Raw genomic sequence first — 19934 nt, 5'->3', positions numbered from 1 at the left:
CGCCTGGCCTGAAGCCACATTCATAATACAAGGTTAGAATCATGAAGGTGCTGGAACTTTGCTAAAGAACAGTCGTGGGTTGAACAATGACCTGCCATCCCTTAGCTTCCTTTTCTATATGTCCTCCAGAGTCATGTAACCAGGGGTCACATGATTTATAATTTCCCCAGCTACTCCTATAAATAATATCACTATTGTGAAACACAGAACTCATCTTTTTAGTGGGGTGTGGTAGCTAACACCTGTAATCCCCACTTGTTGGGAGACTGAGGCAGGAGGACTGCATGAGCCCAGGAGAATGAGACCAGCCTGGGCAACATAGTGAGACCTCAATCTCTACAAAAAAATTAAAACTTTGCCAGACATGGTGGCACACGCCTCTAGTCCCAGCTACTCAGGAGGCCAAGGCAGGAGGATTGCTTGAGCCCAAGAGTTGGAGGCTGCAGTGAGCTATGATTGCGCCACTGTAGGGACCAGCCCTGCAGGGTCTGTGGGTCTTTCTCCCCATGTGTGGAGACGAGAGATCGTAGAAATGAAGACACAAGACAAAGAGATAGAAGAAAAGACAGCTGGGCCTGGGGGACCACTACCACCAAGACGCGGAGACTGATAGTGGCCCCAAATGCCTGGCTGCGCTGTTATTTATTGGATATTAAGGGGCAGAGTAAGGAGTGTGAGTCATCTCCAGTGATTGATAAGGTCACGTGAGTCACGTGTCCACTGGACGGGGGCCCTTCCCTGTTAGGTAGCCAAGGCATAGAGAGAGAGGACAGCTTACGTCATTATTTCTTTTATGTTCTTTTCAGAAAGATCAAAGACTTTAATATTTTAGTACTTTCACTAATTCTGCTACTGCTATCTAGAGGGTGGAGCCAGGTGTACAGAGTGGAACAGGAAAGTGAAACAGGAGCGTGACCACTGAAGCACAGCATCTCAGGGAGACGGTTAGGCCTCTGGATAACTGCGGGCGGGCCTAACATCACTCAGGCCCTCCACAAGAGGCGGTGGAGCAGAGTCTTCTCTAACTCCCCCAGGGAAAGGGAGACTCCCTTTCCCGGTCTCTAGGCACTGACGCAACCGCTAGACCAAGGTCCGCTAGGCAATGTGCGTCTTCCCAGACTCTGGTGTTACCCCTAGACCAAGGGGCCCTCTAGGGGCCCTGTTCAGGCATGACAGAGGGCTCACACTTGTCTTCTGGTCACTCCTGACCTCAAGTGATCTGCCTGCCTCGGCCTCCCAAAGTACTGGGATTACAGGCGTGAGCCACTGCTCCTGGCAATAATGTTTCGTTTCGTTTTTGTTTTTGTTTTTAAAAAAAGAACTTGTCTTTGAGATAGTTTTCAGAGTGAGCATTTTGGCAGACCAAGAGCTACCACCTGGTCCTGAGACCCACTCCCAGGAACTGACTCAGCTATACAAAGATAGTTTTGGACACCCCTGTGATTTCATCCATAGCCGATCAATTGTTTCAGTTCCCGCAGCCCCTTGCCCACCAAAGTTTCCTTAAAAAACCCTAGTCTCAGGCCAGGCGCGATGGCTCACGCCTGTAATCCCAGCACTTTGGGAGGCCAAGGCGGGCGGATCACCTGAGGTCGGGAGTTCAAGACCAGCCTGGCCAACCTGGAGAAACCCCATCTCTACTAAAAATACAAAAATTAGCCGGGCGTGGTGGTGCATGCCTGCAATCCCAGATACTCAGGAGGCTGAGGCAGGAGAATCACTTGAAGCCGGGAGGCGGAGGGTGCAGTGAGCCGAGATCATGCTGATGCACTCCAGCCTGGGCAACAAGAGGGAAACTTCATCTAAAGAGAGAGAGAGAGACAGACAGCGACAGAGGAAGAGGCAGAGAAAGAGAAAGAGAGAGGAAAAACCCTAGCCTCCAAATTTTCAGAGAGACGCGCTTGAAATATTTCTCCCATTCTCCTTGCTTGGCCGCTCCTGAGCTTCTTAAACTCTCTCTCTTTGCTGCAACACCTGCTGTTCGCATTGGTTTTGTCTGGGCAGTGGACAAGAAGAACCCATGAGCCCGTGACAGTCCCAGCCCTCCCCCACTGTCTTTGCTAAGCCCAACAGTGGGCACAGGACTAAGAAGAACCATTTCTTTGGCAGGAGGACTGAGAAGTTTCTGACCACAGTGCACCATGGGAAGGTAAGTCCTCTCAGAGCTGACCACCATGGGGAAGCAGAGCGTTTGTGTAATAGAATGCATAGTGAGTGTCAAGAGGTGTGGGCTGTGACAGTTCCTCTCGCTTGGTGGAGATAGATGGAAAGAGCTGAAGGTCGGACATGGTGGCCCATGCCTGTAACCCCAGCACTTTTAGTGGCTGAGGCAAGAAGATCTCTTGAGCCCCAGAGTTCAAGACTAGCCTGGGCAACATGGTGAAACCCTATCTCTACAATAAAAGAAAATATTTTTAAAAATTAGCCAAGCATAGTGGTACACACCTGTAGTCCAAGCTACGTAGGAGGCTGAGACATGAGGATCACTTGAGTCCTGGTGTTCAAGGCTGCAGTAAGCTATGATTGCACCACCGCACTGGTGGTGGGCAACAGAGCAAGACCCTGTCTTATCATTGAACCGGGGAGGTGGAGGTTGCAGTGAACTGAGATTGCGCCACTGCCCTCCAGCCTGGGCAACAGAGCCAGACTCTGTCTCAAAAAAGAGAGAGAGAGAGAGAAAGAAAGGAGGGAGGGAGGGAAAGAGGGAAGGGAGGGAGGGAGGGAGGGAAAGAGGGAGGGGAGGAAGGAAGGATGGAAGGAAGGAAGGGAGGGAGGGGAGGGAAGGGGAGGGAGGGAGGGAGGTAGGTAGGTCACCATGTTGGCCAGGCTGGTCTTGAACTCCTGGGCTCAAGTGATCCACCCTCCTCAGCCTCCCAAAGTGCTGGGATTACAGGTGTGAGCCACCGCATCTGGCCCCAAAATTAACCATTTTGAAAAGTGAATAATTGACTGGCATTCAATGCATTCACAGTGTTGTACAACCATCACCTCTATCTAGTTTCAGAATATTTTCCTCACCCCAAAAGGAAACCGTGTACCCGTGGGCTGGTGGCTACCTGCTTGGACAGCCCAGTTTTAGGTCAAATTCTGTGTTTTATCCCTTTTCCCTGTGAAATTTCTGGACTTCTTTGTGTTTTCTCCTGGGAAGCTCTGAGGTTTCCATAATTCCTGGGCTCCAGAAAGAAGAAAAGGCGGCCGTGGAGAGACGAAGACTTCATGTGCTGAAAGCTCTGAAGAAGCTAAGCATTGAGGCCGATGAGGTAAGTGAGGGGAGGAGGGTGGCCCCAGACATCCCCGAATCGCCCCCTCTGTGCCCAGTGTCCAGGGCCCATCTCAGCCAGGGAGAGCTGGACCGAAGGGAGGAAATAAGAAGGACACGAACTTCTATGGGACAGAAATAGAAGGATATGAACTTCTATGGGACAGGCATTGCCCCTGCCTAAGGGAGATCCTAGGTCTCTTTCTCCTTCTCCTTCTCCTCCTCCTCCTTTCTTTTTCTTTTCTTTTTTTCTTTCTTTTCTTTTCTTTTCTTTTTTTTTTTTTTTGAGACAAGGTCTCGCTCTGTCACCCAGGCTGGAGTGCAGTGGCATGATCTTGGCTCACTGCAACCTCCACCTCCCAGGTTCAAGCTATTCTGCATCAGCCCGCTGAGCAGCTGGGATTACAGGTGTGTGCCACCACGGCCAGCTAATTTTTGTATTTTTAGTAGAGCTGGGGTTTTACCACGTTGGCCAGGTTGGTCTTGAACTCCTGACCTCAAGTGATCCACCTGCCTCGGCCTCCCAATGTGCTGGGATTACAGGCGTGAGCCACGGTGCCCAGCCCCAGGTACCCTTCTTCTTGTTCCCACCTCCATCCTCAGGCTCTGAACCTCTGACCGATTTTCTCCCCAATGCCTAGGCCCCAGTTGTTGCTGTGCTGGGCTCAGGCGGAGGACTGCGGGCTCACATTGCCTGCCTTGGTGTCCTGAGTGAGATGAAAGAACAGGGCCTGTTGGATGCTGTCACGTACCTTGCAGGGGTCTCTGGATCCACTTGGTAAGCATCACTCGTGTTTCAGATTGCTTTCTGACACATAAATGGGATTATTTTTTCCCTCCTGACACAAAATGTGTGTGGTTTATTCCAACGCTGCTTCTCGAGCTCTCTGGTACTAGCTGGGTGTCCTACAATTCTGAGCAATCCTGATGCTGTCTACCTGGAGTTCACGTCAGATTCCACAGGTGAAAGGGGCTCAGTCCCAAAAAACTGCTCCCACTTCAGACACGAGTTGCAATTACCTAGCTGCTGGTGCTTCTGACCGACTGGCAATAGTTTGGGGTTTCCCACAGCTTCCGCCTCATGTTCAGTAATTTACTGGAATAGCTCACAGAACTCAGGAATACGCTTTACTTACAATTGCTGGTGTATTACAAAGGATGGGCCAGGTGTGGTGGCTCACGCCTGTAATCCCAGCACTTTGGGAGGCTGAGGCAGGAAGATCGCTTGAGTCCAGGAGTTTGAGACCCAGGCTGGGCAACATAGCAAGACCCCGTCTCTACAAAAAGTGAAAAAATTAGCCAGGCGTGGTGGTGCATGCCTATGGTCCCAGCTACTCAGGAAGTTGAGGCAGGAGGATTGCTTTAGCCTGGGAGGCTGAAGCTGCATTGAGCTACAATCACACCACTGCACACCAGCCTGGGTGACAGAGAGACCCTGTCTCAAAAAAAAAAAAATTTTCTAAAAAAGAAAATTCCAAGGGTTTTAGGAACTCTGCACCAGGAAGCAGGGGAAAACACCAAGTATCTTTCTTTACTACACAAAGCCATGGACAAAGCGTAATAATACTATCTTCTGACATTAAAGGAGGATTTGCATGTTCAGGTGCACTTTTCACACTGCAGGTGGATAGAATACAGCCCTTTTAACTTATCAGCCTCTATGATAAAGTATTGCATTAATCTGTGTAGGACTGTCTCATTCAGGAGGCCCCAGATGGCAGGTATGAAACACTCGTGTCTGCGTGTTTGTTGCCAAGCCCAGGGCAGACATGACTAATCGATCTTGGCACATTTTCAGAGCAGGAGGTACGGCTAGGCAGAGCAGCAGAGGCTCGAGTGAGATAGGCAGGGCAGAGGCATGAATGTTGAGCCTGGCCGGCCTGATTTGTTTTCCTTTCTGTGCGCAAAGTTTGATCTGGAGCTGGGTTCTGAGCTGGATGTGGAGGATGAGGTTCATGGAGACGACAGCATGAAGAGCAGAGCTGCAGAGCTTGGGAGTGGGAAAGGTCCTGCAGAGTCACACCGGACCCCTCTATTCCTCCAAGACTCATCTAACATGTTGAGTGACATGGCGTGGGGGTTTAGCCGTACTGCACATTGCAGAACCCCAGGGGGCGCTGTTGAGATAGGAACCACATGATTTCTTCTGCAATCTTTCCGAGACTGCTGTGGTTAAAAAGGGAGGCCTGGCTGGACACAGGGACTCACACCTGTAATCCCAGTACTTTGGGAGGTCGAGGTGGGAGGATCTCTTGAGCCCAGGAGTTCAAGACCAGCCTGGGCAACATAGCAAGACCCCATCTCTACAAACAACAACAACGAAAGCCTTATATTTCAACAGCTTTGGGTTAGTTCCTGGAGCTGTCCTTCGTGGTCTGTTATGAGCCCAGACATACTTCTTTGTGCCTTGGTTTCCTCCGCTGTTGAGCATTGTAAGTGTGGACGATGAAGACTGGGGAAGGATGTGTGCGAGGAGGTCCTTCACAGGAACACCTGCCTCATGGAGAGGGCGACACACAGAGGAAACGGAAAATTTACATGAAATAAATATAACTGCAGAACGATCAAGTTCAAAGGAGCACTCAAAATCATCTGGGACAATCCTTCCATTTCACAGGCAGGAAAATGAGAGCACGATGGGAGAAAGACCTCATCAGAGTCAAATGTTTTTTGCAGCCAGCACTTATTAAAGGTTTACATGTGACAGCAACAAACTGTGCTGATCTCACAGGGCTGTTTGAGAATTAAATGATGAAACACATGCAAATGGTCCCAACCTGAGCTATCCAGTAGAACTATATACCATGAGCCACATCTATTCTATCATTTTAAATTTTCTTTCTTTCTTTCTTTCCTTTTCTTTTCTTTTTTTCTTCTGGAGACACAGCCTTACTCTTGTCGCCCAGGCTGGAGTGCAGTGGCGCGATCTTGGCTCATTGCAACCTCTACCTCCCGGGTTCAAATGATTCTCCTGCCTCAGCCTCCCAATTAGCTGGGATTACAGGCACTTGCCACCACACCCAGCTAATTTTTGTATTTTTAGTAGAGACGGAGTTTCCCCATGTTGGCCAGGCTGGTCTCAAACTCCTGACCTCAGGTGATCTGCCTGCCCTGGCCTCCCAAAGTGCTGGAATTACAGGCGTAAGCCACCATGTCCGGCCCATTTTAAATTTTCTAGTATCCTCTTCAAGAAGGTGATAAGAAACAGTGAAATGAATGATCCATTTTCTTTAACCCAATATATCCAAAATATTAGCATTTTGACACATCATTAAGAAAAAAATTGTTAATGAGATATTTGACATTCCTTTTGTCAGACTAGGTCTTTGAAAACTGCTGGGCATTTTATACTGAGCGCATTCCAAGTTGGATGCAGAAGTCTCATTAGATGTTAAAGGAGGCCCGGGGCAGTGGCTCACACCCGTAATCCCAGCACTTTGAAAGGCCAAGGCGGGTGGATCACCTGAGGTCAGGAGTTTGAGACCAGCCTGGCCAACATGGTGAAACCCTGTCTCTACTAAAAATACAAAAATTAGCTGGGTGTGGTGGCACGCACCTGTAATCCCAGCTACTTGGGAGGCTGAGGCAGGAGGATCACTTGAACCCAGGAGGCAGAGGTTGCAGTGAGCCGAGATCAAACCACTGTACTCCAGCCTGGGTGACAAGAGCGAAACTCCATCTCAAAAAAAAAAAAAAAAAAGATGTTAAAGGAAAGAACTTTTCATACCCAGCTTGTTCCAAACATACTTCAGAGTTTCCCAATAACTGAATGGAGTACCAGTGTTTAAATTTAAGCTAATTAAAATGAAATAAAAATTTAAAATCATGCTAGCCACACTTCAGGGACTCAAGAGCTATGATGTGTGTTTAATACATTGGACGGTGTGAGGGTAGATAGCACCAGATAAGCAGCATTAAGAACATCAAAAATTTTTATTGAGCCCAGGCACAGTGGCTCACACCTATAATCCCAGCATTTTGGGAAGCTGAGGTGGGAGGATTGCTTGAGGCCATGAGTTTGAGACCAACATAGTGAGACTCCGTCTCTACAGAAAATAAATTTAAAAATGAGCAGGGCATGGTGATGCACCTGGTGGGTAGTGGTCCCAGCTACTTGGGAGGCTGAGGTGGGAGGATCATTTGAGCCTGGGGGTTTGAGGCTGCAGTGAGCCAGGATCATGCCACTGCACTCTAGCCTGGGCAACAGAGCAAGACCTGTCTCAAAAAAAAAATATATATATATATAGACTTTATGTGACACACCACCTCCCTTGCCTTCTGTCATGAGTAGAAGCTTTTTGCACCATGCTTCTTGTACAGCCTGCAGAACTGTGAGCTAAATAAACCTCTTTTCTTTATAAATTAATATATATATACAATATTTATTGGGTGAACAAATGAATATCAAGTCTTTTTTTTCTTTTTTTTTTTTTTCTTTTTGAGATAGAGTCTTGCTCTGTTGCCCAGGCTGGAGTGCAGTGGCATGATCTTGGCTCACTGCAAGCTCCGCCTCCCGGGTTCATGCCATTCTCCTGCCTCAGCCTCTCGAGTAGCTGGGACTATAGTAGCTGGGACTGCAACCATGCCCAGCTAATTTTTTGTATTTTTAGTAGAGACGGGGTTTCACTGTGTTAGCCAGGACGGTCTCGATCTCCTGACCTTGTGATCCGCACACCTCGGCCTCCCAAAGTGCTAGGATCACAGGCGTGAGCCACCGTGCCCAGCATTTTTTTTTTTTTTTTTTTTTTTTTTAGATGGAGTCACGCTCTGTCGCCCAGGCTGGAGTGCAGTGGCACAATCTCAGCTCACTGCAACCTCCACCTCCCGGGTTCAAGCGACTCCTCTGCTTCAGCCTCCCGAGCAGCTGGGACCACAGGCGTGTGCCACCATGCCTGGCTAATTTTTGTGTTTTTAGTAGAGACAGGGTTTCCTGAGTATCTGGCACTAGAGGTACCCACCACCACGCATGCCACCATGCCTGGCTAATTTTTTTGTATTTTTAGTGGAGACGGGGTTTCACCATGTTGGCCAAGCTGGTCTCGAACTCCTGACCTCAGGCAATCCTCCCACCTTGTCCTCCCAAAGTGCTGGGATTACAGGCATGAACCACCACACCTGGCCCCATTCATTGATTTTCTAGGATTATATGAGTTAATAGGTATAAAAGACTAAAGACAGTTTGTTGCTGTCACATATAAACCTTTAATAAGTGCTGGCTGCAAAAAACATTTGATGAGGCCTTTCTCCCATCATGCTCTCATTTTCCTGCCTATGAAATGGAAGGATTGTCCCAGATGATTTTGAGTCCTCCTTTGAACTTGATCGTTCTGCAGTTATATTTATTTCATGTAAATTTTCCGTTTCCTCTGTGTGTCACCCTCTCCATGAGGCAGGTGTTCCTGTGAAGGACCTCCTCGCACACATCCTTCCCCAGTCTTCATCGTCCACACTTACAATGCCCAACTCACTCTCTTCCTCTGTCCTCCAGGGCAATATCTTCTCTCTACACCAACGATGGGGACATGGAAGCTCTCGAGGCTGACCTGAAACATCGATTTACCCGACAGGAGTGGGACTTGGCTAAGAGCCTACAGAAAGCCATCCAAGCAGCGAAGTCTGAGAATTACTCTCTGACCGACTTCTGGGCCTACATGGTTATCTCCAAGCACACCAGAGAAGTAAGTCATTCCCAGCTGGGAACCTGGGGTGGGGATAGGAGCAAGAGGTCTCAGGGTGTGGGGTTACCAAAGATCCTGACCAGCACCACCTTCTAAGTCCTTCAGGACTTTCAAGGCATCAAAATCTGGGCACTTCGGTTGATGCCTCAAAACTAAAGTATATCAGGATTACTGTGGTTGCAAGTGACAGAAATTGGCTCTGATACGTTTATGCAAAAAATAAAGTGATATGATTTACTAGAAAGATACACAGACATCCAGGGCAAGAAGAACAATGAGGACTTATGATGGAATAAGGCAGAAATAGGGAAAGTGTCAGACCTAAGACAACTTTCCTCTCCATCTCTGCTTGGCCATTTGATGTCTTGAATTTACTATTTTATTTTATTTCATTTTATTTTTGAGACAGGGTCTTGCTGTGTCACCCAGGCTGGAGTGCAGTGGCGAGATAACGGCTCACTGCAGCTTCGACCTCCTGGGCTCAAGCAATCCTCTTGCCTCAGCCTTTTGAGTAAGCTGGGGCAACAGGCGTGCACCACCATGCCTGGCTAATTTTTAAATTTTTTTTTGTAGAGACAGGGATCTCGCTATATTGCCCAGGCTGGTCTCAAACTCCTGAGCTCAAGCAATCCTCCAACTACTGGGTTCAAGTGATCCTCCCATCTCAGCCTCCCGAAGTGCTGGGATTACGGGTATGAGCCACTACATCCAGCCTATCCTAACACTTTGGGTTTTTGTTGTTTTTTGTTTATTCTTGAGACAGGGTTTCACTCTGTCTCCCAGGCTGGAGTGCAGTGGTGCAATCACAGCTCACTGCAGCCCTGACCTCCTGGGCTCAAGCAATCCTCCCAGCTCAACCTCCCAAGTAGCTGGGACTACAGGCACACACCACTGGGCCTGACTAATTTTTTTTTTTTTTTAGAAACAGGGTTTTGCTTTTTTGCTTGGGGTGGTTTCCAAAGCCTGGGCTCAAGTGATCCTTCCACCTCAGCCTCCCAAAGTGCTGGGATAATGGGTGTGAGCCACTGCACCTAGCCTATCCAAGCACTTTGGGTGGCCGAGGCGGGAGGATTGCTTGAAGCCATGAGTTCGAGACCAGCCTGGGCAACATAGCAAGAGCCTGTCTCTATCAAAAAATAAATTAGCCGGGCATGGTGACATGCATCTGTAGTCCCAGCTACTTGGGAGGCTGAGGCAGGTGGATTGCTCGAGCCCAGGAGGTTGAGGCTGCAGTGGCCCATTATTGTACCACTGCACTCCAGCCTGGGTGACAGACTGAGACCCCTCTAAAAAAAAAAATGCGGCCTACGTGCAGAGGTTCCACCCTGTGGGACCCACATGCCTCCCTCACACTTTGTCTTGGCACCTTCTCCCAAAGCTGTCAGAGTCCCATTTGTCCAATATGAAGGAGCCCGTGGAAGAAGGGACACTACCCTACCCGATATTTGCAGCCATTGACAATGACCTGCAACCTTCCTGGCAGGAGGCAAGAGCACCAGGTAAGCAAACATTTAGAGGGAGGGAGAGGTAGTAAGGGATGGAACGGCACGGAGTGAAATGGAAGAATGTTTCCCTGCCCTTCCCTTGGGGAGCCCAGGAAGAGGGAAGGGCTCAGGATTGCAGAAAACAGGGTGCTCAGCTTAGAGGAGAGAAGAGGGAAGTCCCAGAAGTGACCAGAGGACATGCACTTGCTTTGCATGGATCAAGAAAACCTTTAAGAGGCCAACATGGTGTCTCACGCTTGTAATCCCAGTGCTTTGGGAGGCTGAGGTGGGAGGATCGCCTGAAACCAGGAGTTGGAGACCACCCTGGGCAACATAGTGAGAGCCCATCTCAAAACAACAACATTAAAAAAAAAAAAAAAAAAAAGACACACAATAAATTAGCCAAGCATGGTGGCAGGAACCTGAAGAATCTACCCAGGAGACTGGGGCAGGAGGATCACTGGAGCCCAGGAATTCAAGGCTTCAGTGAGCTGTGATTGCACCATTGCACTACAGCCTGGGTGACAAAGTGAGACCCTGTCCCCCCAAAAAGAAGAAAGAAAAAAGAAAAGAGAGGAGAGGAGGGACAAAAGAAAAAAAGGGGCTGGGCACGGTGGCTCACGCCTGTAATCCCAGGACTTTGGGAGGCCGAGGCAGGTGGATCACGAGGTCAGGAGATCGAGACCATCCTGGCTAACACAATGAAACCCCGTCTCTACTAAAAATACAAAAAATTAGCTGGGCATGGCGGCGGGCGCCTGTAGTCCCAGCTGCTCGGGAGGCTGAGGCAGGAGAATGGCATGAACCTGGGAGGCAGAGGTTGCAGTGAGCTGAGATCACGCCACTGCACTCCAGCCTGGGCGACAGAGCAAGACTCTGTCTCAAAAAAAGAAAAAAAAGGAAAAAAGGAAAGAAAACTGTAATAAGGGATGTTTGAAGGACGGCAGGGTGGGTTGCTGGGGCTGTCTCTCACTTTTTTTTTTTTTTTTTTTTTTTTGAGACGGAGTTTCTCTCTTGTTGCCCAGGCTGGAGTGCAATGGCACGATCTCGGCTCACCACAACCTCCACCTCCCAGGTTCAAGCGATTCTCCTGCCTCAGCCTCCCGAGTAGCTGGGATTACAGGCATGCACCATCACGCCCTGCTAATTTTGTATTTTTAGTAGAGACGTGGTTTCTCCCTGTTGGTCAGGCTGGTCTCGAACTCCTGACCTCAGGTGATCCACCCGCTTCAGCCTCCCAAAGTGCTGGGATTACAGGCATGAGCCACCGCGCCTGGCCGTCTCTCACTTTTTAGATGTCTTTCTTCTCCATAGGTCCAATTATCACCCAAATGCTGGCAGCTCTCCAGACATTCCAGTTTTTCTTTTGAGCTCATCTCTTTCCTGAGATCCAGACCTCCTTACCCTATTTCCTAAGCATAAAGTGCACTCACTTGTTCAGCAACTGTGTCCTGGTTTCTCACGATACATCAGGCAATGTTACCAGTTACCTGTGGTTGGACATCTCCTGGCATCTCAAGGCTCAGAAGCCCCCAGTGTGAATGGTGTTTGTCTGTTGGTTTGTTTGAGACAGAGTTTTGCTCTTGTTGCCCAGGATGGGGTGTAATGGCATGATCTCAGCTCACTGCAACCTCTGCCTCCCGGGTTCAAGTGATTCTCCTGCCTCAGCCTCCCAAGTAGCTGGGATTATAGGCATGCACCACCACGCCTGGCTAATTTTTGTATTTTTAGTAGAGACAGGGTCTCACCATGTTAATCAGGCTGGTCTCGAACTCCTGACCTTAGGTGATCCACCCACCTCCGCCTCCCAAAGTGCTGGGATTACAGACATGAGCCACCGTGCCCGGCTATGAATGTTTTATCTCCTTGGTGTGGATCCTTGTGCTGTTTTCTCACCAGAGCAGATACAGCTGACTCCGTCCTTTCCATAAGCCCCACAAATTCAGTCCTTCCCAGACCTAGAAATCACCCCCTCCTCATTTTCATCCTTTGTGCTCTTCTACATCACCCCCAACCAGGTCTCCCAGTCTCCTGTGAGACTCTTGTAATTAGTTCCTCACTGACCCGCCCATCCCAAGCTGTCCACCTCCTTCCCTGGCTACCTGATGGAAGTTTCCAGGATGAAAATCTGATCATGTCATTTTCTTCCCTGGAATATTCTAATGACTCACGTTGGAATCATGCATTAGATTTATGCCCACAGACAATCGTCCGTGCAATCGTGTGGCTACACTCTTCCTTTGCACTCCAGGATTCCATAGAGTTGCAGCCACAATGAGACGGAAGAGAGAGGCAGGGCTGAGGGTTCAAGCTCTGGAAAATATTGGAAACAGGCTGCTGTGGAAGTTATGAGCTGCCACCAGCAGCGTAAAGACTCAGGTCTGAGGATGAGATCCCCAGTGGTTTCTGGTACCACACAGCCCGTCTCTAGCATTCTCCTGTCATGGTTGTAATTCCTCATAATAGATTTTTTTTTTCCTGCACACCCGCTACATTCTAGGTTCTGTGCTGGGACTCACTTGCCCTTGTATTTCCTCTGCAGAGACCTGGTTCGAGTTCACCCCTCACCACGCTGGCTTCCCTGCACTGGGGGCCTATGTTTCCATAACCCACTTCGGAAGCAAATTCAAGAAGGGAAGACTGGTCAGAACTCACCCTGAGAGAGACCTGACTTTCCTGAGAGGTCAGCGCTGGGGTCAGAGGGGATTAAATGGGGGTGGGAAGTGGAGGAGAGGCAAGAATTTTCCTCCCGAGGGTCTAGCTTTGCCCAGCTCTTAAATTTCTGGGGGGAAAGAAAAGGACTTGGTAGGCTTCCAGAAAGAGGAATGGTGTGTTCCTCCTGCTGAGTCTTCAGTGTCTCTCAAAGGTCTCCTTAATGTGGCAGATACCTGATATCCTATCAAACAATCCAGGAGAGGGAGCTTAATAGAGGGGCTCAAGTCCAGGGCTGTGGCTTCCAATAGGCAGATTCAGAATGTGTTTGGGATTACATGGTGCTTTGGGAGGCTGACATGGGAGGATCCCTTGAGACTGGGAGTTTGAGACCAACCTTGGCAACATAGCAACACTGTGTCTCTACAAAAGATTTAAAAATTGGCCAGGCATTGTGGCATGTGCCTGTGGTCCCAGCTACTCAGGAGGCTGAGGCAGTGGAAGGCAGTGGGAGTTCAAGGCTGCAGTGAGTTATGATTGCCCCACTGCACTCCAGCCTGGATGACAGAGAAAGATCCTGTCTCAAAACAAACAAAAAACCAAAAAACTAGAATGTGTTTTGGGCACCAACAAAGCAAGGGGCATACAATTTTTTTTTAAATAGGGTATTTCCAGAAAAAATTACAACAAAAACCAAAAACAAAACAGTCATAGTGAGTAAAATCAGAACTTGATTAAATGTCCTTGACTGTAGCTTACACACTGGTATCACTTTTAGTTGTGGCTTCATAATCTTCTCAGCACTCAGGGTCTGAAGGCATTACCCTGCTGGGCAGACAGCTCCCCTACATAGGACCAACCATGCCAGCTTGAGAAAGTCATTAATGTTACCTGAGCCTCGGTTTTCTCATAGGGAAAGTAGTTACCTCAAAATGTGGGTGTGAGAGTTGGGTATGATCTACAAAGAAAACAATCAGCTCAGTGCCCAGCACATGGTAGGAATTTAAGGATGGTTGAATCTCCATGATTTTAGCATACACTTTTGAGGCACACTAGGAGCCTGATACTATTTTAAATGCAGGGGATTCAGTCATGAGCAGGACAGTGAAGGCTCATTCCCTTATGAAGTTTGCACTCCAGGGAAGGAGATGATGAATGAACACACACAAAAATAAGTATATATTATAATGTCAGATCATAGTAAATGCTATCTTAAAAAATAATTCATGGTAAGGGACTGGAGAGTGACCACAGTATTATTTTTAATTGAGGGTCAGAGCTTCTGACAGGAGATGGCCTTTGAGCATGGACCTGATGAAAAGTGAAGCCATGCAGATATCTTAGAGGAAAAGCATCATGGACAGAGGGAAGAGCAAATACAGAGACCCTGTATTAGTCCATTTTCATACTACTATAAAGATACTACCTGAGACTGGGTAATTTATAGACAAAGGAAGTTTAATTGACTCACAGTTTCACATGGCTGGGGAGGCCTCAGGAAACTTACAATCATGGTGGAAGGTGAAGGGGAAGCAAGAACCTTCTTCACATGGTGGCAGGAGAGAGAAGAGCAATCCGAAGAAGAGCTACCCAACACTTATAAAACCATCAGATCTCGTGAGAACCCACTCACTGTCATGAGTACAGCATGGGGGGAACTGCCCCCATGATCCAATTACCTCCCACCAGGTCTCTTCCTCAACATCTGGGGATTACAACTCGAGAGATTTGGGTGGGGACATAAAGCTTAACCATATCAGACCCTAAGCCAGGACCATGCTTGTCCTACTCTAGAACCAATGAGAAGACCAGTGAGGCTGGAGCCTCCTGAATGAGGCTGAGAGAGAGGGCTGGAGAGGTAGGCAGGGTCCAGATCATATGGGACCCTGAAGGACACAGATGAAGTTTAGTTTGGATTCCAAGTGCGATGGGAGAGCCAGGGAGGCAGTTTAATTAGGGTGGTGACCGATTCAGTTTATATTGTAAAACATCTCGCTCTCTCTCTCTCTCTGAGCATGGATTGGGGTGGGTGTGTAAACTTAGAAGTTGGGAGCAGTTGAGAAGCTAATGGTCCTGGTGACAGATAATGGCAGTTTAAGGTTGGGTACCAGAATGGATATGGGAGGGAAGTGGATGGACTCTGGAAACCTGGAGATGGATGAAGAAGAATTACACCTGGACTGGATGTGGAGAGTAAGGAGAATCAGAGATGACATCAAAGGTTCCAGCTTTGGCAACCTGGTAGATGGAGGGGTGTTCTCAGGGGAGGAGAATGAGGTAGGATGAAGGGGATCTTCCCCCTTTCTCTGGTCTGGACAGAAGGGGTCCTTCACATTGCCAAGCCTGGCTCCTGTCTCTTATCCCCACCATCTCTTTGCTAAATCTGGTCTTGGGCATCAGATATTCTGAAATTTTCACTCCCAGGTACTCCCTATAACATTGTTATTTCCTTGGATGTATGTATCACCTACTGAAATGGTTCTGTACATGTCTCTTATCCCTCCCCTCACACACCCGGGTGCTTTTTATTTACTATTATAAAATACACATAACATAAAATTTGCCATTTTAACCATTTTAAAGTGTCGAGTACAGTGGTATAAATACAATACATTCATAATGTTGTGCAACCATCACTGCCATCCATCTCCATAACCCTTTTCATCTTGTAAAACTGGAACTCTACACCCATTGAATACTAAGTCCCTGTCACCCCCTCCCTTAGCCCCTGACAACCACAATACTACCTTCTGCCTCTATGATTTTGACTACTCTGAGTATGACATGTAAATGGAATCATGCAGTGTTTGTCTTTTTGTGTCTGTCTGATTTCACTGAGGAAAATGACTTTGAAGTTCATCCATGTTGTACCATGTGTCCGAATTTCCTTCCTATTTATGGCTGAATCATATTCTATTGTACGAATATACCACATTTTGCTTATCAATTCATCCATCGATGGACACATGGATTGCTTTCACCTTTTGGCTGTTGTGAAGGAAGCTGCCATGCACATGGGTCTATGAATATCTCTTTGAGACCCTGCTTTCAATTCTTTTGGGTATATACTCAGAGGTAGAATTGCTGGATCATGTATGTGGTAATTCTACTTTTAAAATTTTGAGGCCAGGTGTGGTGGCTAATGCCTGTAATCCCAGCACTTTGGGAGGCCGAGGTGGGTGGATCACCTGAGGTCAGGAGTTGGAGACCAGCCTGACCAACATGGTGAAACCCCATCTCTACAAAAAATACAAAATTAGCCGGGCGTGGTGGTGCATGCCTGTAATTCCAGTTACTTGGGAGGCTGAGGCAGGAGAATCACTTGATCCCAAGAGGCGGAGGTTGCAGTGAGCGGAGATCGCACCATTGCGCTCCAGCCTGGGCTGTCTCAAAAAAAAAAAAAAATTTTTTTTTTTGAGGAACGACCATACCATTTTCCACAGTGGCTGTACAATTTTATATTCTGCTCAGTGGTGTGCCAGGGTTCCAATTTCTCCACGTCCTCATCAACACTTGTTTTCTGGGGTTTTTTGGATACCAGCCATCCTAATGGGTGTGTCTTTTTTTTTTTGAGATGGAGTCTCACTCTGTCGCCCAGGCTGGAGTGCAGTGGTATGATCTCTGCTCACTGCAGCCTCCCAGGTTCAAGTTATTCTCCTGCCTCAGCCTCCTGAGTAGCTGGGACTATAGGTGCATACCACCAGGCCTGGCTAATTTTTGTATTTTTTAGTAGAGATAGGGTTTCACCATGTTAGCCAGGCTGATTTTAAACTCCTGACTTCAATTGATCCGCCCACCTCATTCTCCCAAAGTGTTAGCATTACAGGCGTGAGCCACCGTGCCTGGCTGATTATTCATTTTTTATGTCTCCCTGTATCATATACAAATGTGTTTGGCTAAAAGTCACTAACCAACCACAGTGCCCTGAGGAAATGTGGGATTAATTTTCTTACAAAAGAAAAAGACACACCGGGCACCGTGACTCACAGCTGAAATCCCAGCACTATGGGAGGCTGAGGCGGGCAGATCACTTGAGGTCAAGAGTTCGAGACCAGACGGGCCAACATGGTGAAACCCCGTCTCTACTAAAAAAATACAAAAATTAGCAGGGCGTGGTGGCGCATGCCTGTAATCCCAGCTAATCGGGAGGCTGAAGCAGGAGAATCACTTGAATCTGGGAGGCAGAGGTTGCAGTGAGCCAAGATCACACCACTGCACTCCAGCTTGGGCAACAGAGCGAGATCCCATCTCAAAATAAATAAATAAATAAATAAATAAATAAATAAATAAATAATACAAAGATAGGTGGCTGGTGACATTGGTTTAGCTGTGCAACATTAAGCAGAAGGACCCAGGTTTATTCTGGGCTTCTGCTCCTCCATCCTTAGCATATTAACAGTCACCCTCATGCAGAACTCCTCCACACCACAGGATGGCTGCTGCATCCAATGAAGCTGCAACTTTTTTTTTTTTTTTTTTTAAAGTCAGGGTCTCTCTCTGTCACTCAAGCTGCGGTGCAGAAGCACAGTCATAGCCCAATACAGGTCTTGAACTCCTGGCCTCAAGCGATCTTCCTGCCTCAGCCTCCCAAGTAGCTGAGACTAGAGTTGCATGCCACCATACCTGGCCTGCTCCTTCTGAGAAGGAGAACAAGCGCTTTGCAGAAGTCCCCCCAGCAATGTGCATGGACCAGAGCTTGACCTTCCCCTAGCTGCAAGGGAGGCTGGGAAATATTTGCCCTTCCTGCCTGTGTGCTGAGAAGGGTTGGCATGGATGGGAGCTTGAAATGGCCTTGGGGTAGCCAGTCTACAGTGCCTGGCTGGCTCCACCCGTAGAAGGTTCGTGAGGACAAGGACCTTATCTGTCTTGTTTACTGCTCTATTCCAGCAGCCAGAAGAGTGCCGGGTGCCCACTAATTGCTTCATAAATATTTATGGAATGGAAGAATGATCTTTCTTCCTGCTGCAGATCCCTGCAGTGCTTTATGCCAGTCTGCTGGTGCTTTGAATATCAAGCATGACAGTCACGTGATGGAGAATGTTTGAATTTTATTGCTCTTTTCTTGGCAGGTTTATGGGGAAGTGCTCTTGGTAACAATGAAGTCATTAGGGAATACGTTTTTGGTGAGTATTTGGCGAACAGAAAGGTCAAACCCTAGAGATATTTTATGCAAGGAGATTCACAGTACTTTTACTACTCATGGCAGAAGAGAGACCTGTATGTAATTGTTCTAGCAACTGTATTTCCTGACATTTATTGTCATATAATTGGGCAGCCAGCATGACCACAGAGTGGATGAGAGTACAGACTCCCTTGGAAGGAATGTTGCTCTGGTACATGTGAGCTTCGTGACGTCTGAAAAGTTACTTAACCTCTCTGTGCCTCAGTTTCTGCCTCTGTGCCATGCGGGTGATAATAACAGTAGTTATGAATATTTGATGAGTTAATTCGTTGAAAGCTCGTAGGACAGTGCCTGGTAGGTAATGGCACTCAGTAAACATTAGTAATCATTACCTGGTCCCTCATTTAACATTTAACCCCTTCAATACCCTAAGAGGCAGATGCTTTTGTCCCTTCCATTTTGCTGAGATCCACCAAGTCGTGGGAAGGATGCATGACTCACCCACGCTGCTGGTCAGTGAGTGCAGACATGGGGATCTATAGGAGAATTGGGTGGTGGATCTCTAGGGGAATAGTGTGGTGGTTCTGATACAAAGCCTGTCTGCCTGGATCCACATCCCGGCTCTGCTTCTCCTGCATTGCTCACTCTGGAAAGCTGCTTAAATTCTCTGTGACCCAATTTCCCCTTCCTAAAATGGAGACAATAGTACGTAGTCCCAGTCTCGTATATTTGATGTGGGGTTTAAATGACCACATGTATGTAAAATGCTTAGAGCCAAGCCTGACACATGGGAGTGTTTCATTATATGTTAATCTTATTTTTAGGATCATTATTGAGTTCACACCCTGAACCACTCATCATTCATTTAATGCATATTCATGGGACCTCCTGTGTGCCAGGCACTGTACTAGTTCTTACGCTTTGACTTTTTTTGTTGTTTGTTTTTTTGAGACAGAGTTTTGCTCTGTTGCCCAGGCTGGAGTGCAGTGGTGTGATCTTAGTTCACTGCATCCTCCACCTCCCAGGCTTAAGCAACTCTCCTCCCGAGTAACTGGGACTACAGGCTCACGCCACCATGCCTGGCTAATTTTTTTTTTTTTTTTTTTTTTTTTGAGACGGAGTCTTGCTCTGTCGCCCAGGCTGGAGTGCAGTGGCGCGATCTCGGCTCACTGCAAGCTCCACTTCCCGGGTTCACACCACTCTCCTGCCTCAGCCTCCCAAGTAGCTGGGACTACAGGCACCCACCACCACGCAATTTTTGTATTTTTGGTAGAGGCAGGATTTCACCATGTTGGCCAGGCTGGTCTTGAACTCCTGACCTCAAGTGATTCACCGCCTCAGCCTCCCAACGTGCTAGGATTACAGGCATAAACCACCATGCCCGGGCTGATGTTGTTCTTTGACATTGGTGTTCACCATAGCTTGGTTAAAAACAAACCTAAAAAGGGAATCTATCTATCTCCAACCTCCAAATGGCTGACTAAAGGTGTGAGATGGGTCTGAGTGTTACTTCTCCAGTGGGTCTGCTAAGCTTTCTCTCTAAAAAACAAAAACAAAACTCCTGATATGTAGTGTTTGCCAATTCCTGTAGTGTAAATGTTCCCACCATGGCCAGCTTCAAGCTAGCAACATGAGGTCACTGAGCACAGAGTTGGAAGAGAGGGGCAAAATTGGCTCTTGAGAGCCATTGGCTGCCATTGGAGCCCATGGCTGCCATTTCTATTAATGAAATATCTCTG

The 19934-nt window shown here is 47.8% G+C and overlaps 1 protein-coding gene across 5 annotated transcripts in view; it reads left to right on the top strand.

The window, feature by feature from the left end:
• The window catches only part of PLA2G4C (phospholipase A2 group IVC), a 65907-nt gene that overhangs the window by 5514 nt on the left and 40459 nt on the right, over positions 1-19934 (top strand). For 4 of the 5 annotated variants that reach the window (XR_008516656.2, XM_054540824.2, XM_054540823.2 and 1 more), the window contains exons 2-8: positions 2110-2149; positions 3149-3260; positions 3901-4037; positions 8748-8937; positions 10316-10436; positions 12964-13104; positions 18143-18196. Coding sequence is in view for 4 of the 5 variants with exons in the window: in XM_054540824.2 (XP_054396799.2) it covers positions 2142-2149; positions 3149-3260; positions 3901-4037; positions 8748-8937; positions 10316-10436; positions 12964-13104; positions 18143-18196 (763 nt within the window). In the remaining variant the exon portion in view is untranslated. The remainder of the gene's footprint in view (positions 1-2109; positions 2150-3148; positions 3261-3900; positions 4038-8747; positions 8938-10315; positions 10437-12963; positions 13105-18142; positions 18197-19934) is intronic. The other variant, XM_024237685.3, reaches the window with a different exon arrangement.

Source organism: Pongo abelii, chromosome 20, assembly GCF_028885655.2.
Source record: "Pongo abelii isolate AG06213 chromosome 20, NHGRI_mPonAbe1-v2.0_pri, whole genome shotgun sequence".
NCBI classification, from domain to species: Eukaryota; Metazoa; Chordata; class Mammalia; order Primates; family Hominidae; genus Pongo; species Pongo abelii.
This window is presented reverse-complemented; position numbering and strand designations above follow the sequence as displayed.